The 5,680-nt window shown below is 48.4% G+C and overlaps 1 protein-coding gene across 1 annotated transcript in view; it reads left to right on the plus strand.

Moving 5' to 3' along the window:
* Positions 1-4,465, plus strand: part of LOC104077192 (phospholipase A2 inhibitor 25 kDa subunit-like) — a 5,182-nt gene extending 717 nt beyond the window's left edge. The window contains exons 2-5 of the mRNA XM_009578326.1: positions 544-660; positions 1,846-1,995; positions 2,137-2,277; positions 4,242-4,465. Of these exons, the coding sequence (XP_009576621.1) occupies positions 544-660; positions 1,846-1,995; positions 2,137-2,277; positions 4,242-4,465 (632 nt within the window). The remainder of the gene's footprint in view (positions 1-543; positions 661-1,845; positions 1,996-2,136; positions 2,278-4,241) is intronic.
* Positions 4,466-5,680: the final 1,215 nt, after the last annotated feature.

Below are 5,680 nucleotides of genomic sequence, written 5' to 3' on the forward strand. Positions count from 1 at the left end.
CTGGTCTGCTTAAGACGTTCCAGCAGGCAGCTGGTAAAGTGTTTTCCCCTAATGACTACAGAGATATGCCATTCCCCTGTTTGTACATAGCACTGTCAATACCCGCTGGCAGCCTCTTGATCTCCAGACCTTTGGGTGCCCCTGCTCACTGCAGAGAGAGGATTTGGGGCCTGGGAATCCAGGGACATCTGAATGCCTGCCGGGACAGAGGGGTTTGTGGGGATGCTTTCCTTAGCAACCCCAGGAAAACCAAGCAAACATCATTGTATAGGACACAAGGGAAGCTGGCTGGGTATTGGTGGTTAAAATGTAAAATGCTATCCCAAAATGGCTTCCCCTCACTTGCCCAAATTCAGGTTCATACTAGAATAAATAATAACAGAAATAATAAAAAAGAACCCACAAACTGAGCAATGAAACAGGGAAAATAAGGGAAGAGGATGTGAAAAGTGCTGATCAAACGCTGAAGCAAAACATCAATGAAGGGGGAAGTGAGATCCCTCATGACTGCTACCCAGGAAGGTGTCCTCCTTCTTTCCTCAGGGACCTCCCTTCAGTGTGAGGTTTGTCACAGCATAGGAAAAAGCTGCTCTGGCCCCATGAAAACCTGTAGTGGCGGTGAAGATACCTGCGGCATCATTCTGCACGAGGTCACGATAGGTAGGTGAGTCGTCCACTATGGCTGTGTGCCAGCGCAGCTTTTGGAGTGGGGCTTGGCGATGGGTCTCTCTCGCTACCTCTGTCACTGGCCTTATGGTGAGTCCTTGGGTAAGCTGTTCATTTTCCTTTTCACTGACAGAGGACCCAGAGATCAAGATGGTCTGGGGTGGGAAAAGCTCTCTATTCCTCTATATCTTGAGCAGCAGTTTCCTACTGGGAGGGCTTGGTTCTTAGTTGTGGAGGGGAGGACCTAGGCAGAATATTGGGAGGAGACATTGGCTTTTAATTCTGGCTAAGGTGAATAAGTAGTTGCGTCGAGAGGCTGGACCGTGAGGGACACAAGGCTGCTGGCATCTAGCACTGAGGGTGCACTGACCATGGGTGGAGGGAGAAACTGGCCTGCATCTGACTCCGTTCCTCGAGCAGGGAAGGGGACACCAGGCAGCCTGGTGGCACCACCAGGGCTGAGCTATCACCATGTCCCCATGGTTGATAAGCCAAAGATGGGTGCTGAGCCCTGACACAACTGCACACTTGGTTGTGTAAGTGGCACGTCCTCGGTCATTGCCCAGCTTCAGTAACGTGACTGTTGGCTTTTAGACTGGAGTTTATCTCATATCCTACCACCTTTGGTGCTGGCAGCTCCAGTGCCTGTCTTCCCCCTGCTTGTGCAAAGCGACCTTTCCTCCTCACAGCGCTGGCGGGGCCTCACTAGACTGCAACGTAACTGGTCTGCACCCCGTTACACCTTTTGGGTTTGGTTCATGGCAAAGACTAGTCTGTGTCAGGATGCTTGTGGCTGCGATAGACTGTGTGCTCTGCGGACTGTGCACGAAGCAGCATGGGCTGTGGGTCAGAGGCGCGTGGGTCACTCCATAAGTTCTGCGGCTGAGGCATTCTTCTGCAACAAGGCCAGCTGGCTGTGAGGAGTCGTGCTCTCCTCCTGCCTTTAAGCACGACGTGGAGAAGGAGAAATTCCTCACTAGTGGCTCAGATGTGATGGCACCCTCGTTCCTTGAGGGGATCACCAGGATCACCGGTGCTGCTTTTGGGGTGGCTCCACCGTCCCCAGACCCTTCTCAGGCCTCAGGACGGCTGCTTAGCAGTTGCTAATAGAAACTAATAGGAGGGGAAGGGAGTTACCTTGTGGTTAACAACTTGGTGCTGCCTTCCACTTCATTACAGGGGGGATGGCAATCCCTTCGTCCATCAAGTCCTGCCTGCCATCCAGCATTTGCCAGCTTGGCCCTATCACCATGAACTACGGGAAGGTAAAAGCAAGGAGCCACTTGGCTTGCTGCACAGGCAACGACTGTCGAACAATCTCTGTCTCGCGTAAGCTCCCTTTTTCCTTATACCCCGTCCCCTCTCTGTCTGCCCCGACGTGAGGTGAGGCTTTCCAGGCTAAGCCATCACCGGGCTCGTTCCTCTCCTTCCCTCGTTAAAACCAATTATGGCCCATCTCCTTCCTTCCAGTGCCGCCAGAGGACAACGTGCCCAATGGATACCAGTGTCCCGCCTGCTACAGCGTGGACTCCTTTCAGTGCGGTAACGAAATCGTAAACTGCACTGGATCCGAAACCCAGTGCGTTGACCTTGCTGGGTTAATGAATTCTGGTAACTGCCTTTTATTTGGGGCTGTCTTTCATCTTTTTGGTTAAGTGGGTGAAACCAGTCTAAGATGAAGCATCACAGAGAAATTAAAATGGGCAAAAAATGTGAAGGAAAAAAAGAGGAAGAGACACGGAACTGAAAAGGAACATGCTTAAAGCTGATAAAAAGGCAGGGGTGTTTTTTTCTTCTTCCTTCCCCATCATGTGTGGATAACTGTTGGGATTCGTCATAGCCTGGCATAACTGAGGTCAAGAGCAGAACTGGGCTCCTGAAGCAATCTGATACCTGGGCATGTAATAAATCTGATCAAGACCCTGAACCTGCTGGCCCTAGCTAGGATGCACGAGGATGAATCTGGATCTAAGCCAGTTGCCTACTTAGTGGAGGTTCAGGTGAAACTAATACAGAGTCATTGGCTTTCTCATGAGGTGACGCTGGCCACTGGGGACAAGACACTGTTTGTTGTAGTGGTGCCTCTGCTCCTAGAGAGCCAGGGGCAGGTCCCTCACCATGAACATTGCAGCTGAGCTTTTGGGGTACCCAAAGATCTTCCCTGTGAGGGAACTCCAGCCTTTGAACGGCTGGGGTCACCAGCAGCACATAACGCTCTCCTTCAGAAATCTTTTTCCCACCTCAGGAGCCATAATTAGAGAGAGGAAAGTAGACAGCAAGCTCCCTGGTCACTCCCCTTTCCTCCGCTGCTGCAGGTAAAAGATTTCCATGTTTCATGGCAGTCCCACCTGTGCTCCAGCAAGCAGGAAAAATAATGTGGAAATTAAGGGCAGCAGCACCTGCTGTAGAAGCAGACTGGAAAAAAATTGTCTTGTGTATGATTATGGATGAAGTTTCTCTGAGTTGATAATGTTGCCAGGTGATGATATGATGCCTGAAGGTCTTTGCTATACACTTTATAGATGTGTTGTCCAAACCCTGAATTAGAAGGTGTTTCACAGAGACAAAGTGAAGGAAAACAAGCATTTTTTTAGTCACAGCAATGGAAATAGAGTGGTGCAATTAATTCAGTGTACCACTGAAATAAAAAATGCTCCTAACTTGATTTGATTGACCGGCCACTGTAAATAGAGGAGACCTGTGCGATGTGATGAGCTATGCAGAGGAAACAGCAGTGTAGGGGAGCAAAGGAAGGTGAGGAACTAATGAAACACCCTTGTAAGTTATTTGTATTTGAGATAAGAACGTCCAGCAGAATATTCCAGACCTCCATAGCCTGTGCAGCAGAGAAACATGAGTAGCGTGAGCAAAAGCAAGCAACGGGAGCAAGAATATCTGAATGGGGAGTTAGGCACCCAGCATCTTCTCAGGTCTCCTTCTCAGGTAGCTGCTCCAGTGCTGGTAAAGGACAAGTTCAGGTTTCAGGCTCTCCCTCAGTGGGCATGTGAGTAGGGTTTCTCTGTTGGTTTGGCTAAATCCTGTAAGGCCTTAGATAATGGACTTATCTGAATAAATGGCTCAGCCTGTAATGTCTTTGAGACTTCTCACCCCCATGTCAAATTTGGCTGAGAGGTAGTCATCCAGTTCAAACGTGATGAGAGGGTCAGAGAGAGAAGGAGACAGTGAACACTTGGAGTACTGTCACACAGCCCTGGTTTCTTTGGGAAGCTAGGCAAGGTTTGAATCTTCAAATGACAGAAAGAAAACTATTTAAAAGTTTTTCAATTTTTAAATTTTAAATGTTTAGATTTAAAAAAAATCATCTTTGTTCAGCAGAAAGAAAGAAAAGACAAACCCTAAACCCTTTGTATTTCAAGTCAACCAAGGTGACCTTGCTGCTTCTTCAAATTCATTCAGGGGATGGGAACAGACAGGAATGGGTTGGTGGGTTTGGAGCCAACTAGATGTAAGGAACGGGCAGTTCTTGTGGTGGAAATGGGGATCTCATTGGCCAGGGAGTGAATAGGTATGGAGATTGATTCCCCTGATGCATGGTATGTACTTCTCCTGTGTAGGTGGACTGTCTCTGAAAGCCGCCATGAAGGGTTGCACCACCATTTCTGAATGCAGTATTGTAGGAGATGGAAAAAACAATCTGGGGATGATGGACATAAAGTTAAGGCGGTTCCAGTGCAAACCAGCTTCTGTCTTGGCCAGAGTGAGTTCTGGGTTTGCCCCTCCAGACACCCTCTTCCTCCCTGTCCTGTCAGGATTCATCTTGGAGAAGGTACTTTTCTGACTTTCTCTAGTACTGGGTTAAGCAAAGCTCACGACAAACTCCAGCAGTGGTTTGCACTGAGTCCTACTTGCTGTGGCTTCTCCTGTGTGGGGAGTTTGTTTTCAGATTAGCTCTCCTTTTATAATTTCACAGAATAAAGACGGTACTTACACTTCTTTTGTTTCCTCATTGATTTAATCTTATTTAAAGCTTCATAGGTTCAATTGTGGTTGGTTTCACGTTACATTCTCTGAGTGCTTTGTCTATACTGGGACCAGGGGAGACTGCACGAGGTGCCATACACTGCACAGGCAACAGGAGCTCTCAAGACAGCCTTAGAGTCTACAACCACTATCTCAGGATAAGCGATAAGTTTTAAAGCCACTTTTTCAGGCTCCCGAAAGGACTGGAGGTGAGTTCCTGGGAGGTTCGCTCTGGTTAGAGAGGTAGCTTGCCCCTTTTCCCCTCCCTTGTATCCTATTTGTCCATGGTGGGAGGAATCCCTCAGCTCAGAGGGCTGCTTGTGGCCTTTGGGCAGCCCTGAAGCAGTCTCCATTTCAGAGAAGAGTCAGTGACCCTTTGCTACAAGCAAACTGCTCCTGGCAAGAACCTTTCTCCTTGTGGTTGTTCTTCTTGCCTTACCAGACACTCTCCCTTTCTATCTTAGGTTTCATGATTATCTGGAATAAATGTTTACCTTAGGAAGGTTTAATTTCATAAAACAGGCAGTTTTCTATGGTGACAGACTGCTGGGAGTCCAAGTAATGGGAAGCTTTAGCCCAATGCCTATTTCCCTTCTGTTGGCAAAACTACACCCATAGCTGGCGTGGCCTCCTCTCTTCTACATTCACCACCACCTGTCTATTCTGCTCCAGCCACAGCCTGCCCTAATGGGTCTCCTCAGGCTGGTCCCACACAAAGGCACTGAAGAAAAACAACACATCGGGCAGCATCGCCATACCTGGGAGGTAGTATGGGATGTGGGCAAAAGGAAAGCAGTGGGAGCTCTGGGAGATGCTGGGTTGTAGAGTGTAGAAGGGGTGTTAGCAAACTTCAGTGTTTCACTATGCATCTGTTCCCAGATGAGTGGCCCATTTTTGGAAGAGACTACAGGATTATTAAGTGATGTGCATGATTGTGTCTGTCCTTAATAGCCCTGACTCATAGTGCAAGTGTGCAGTGCTTCAGACATGGAGGTACAGTGATCAAGCAATGCAATTTTATCTCCTAGTTCAA

Source organism: Fulmarus glacialis, unplaced genomic scaffold (assembly GCF_000690835.1).
Source record: "Fulmarus glacialis isolate BGI_N327 unplaced genomic scaffold, ASM69083v1 scaffold6165, whole genome shotgun sequence".
Taxonomy (NCBI): Eukaryota; Metazoa; Chordata; class Aves; order Procellariiformes; family Procellariidae; genus Fulmarus; species Fulmarus glacialis.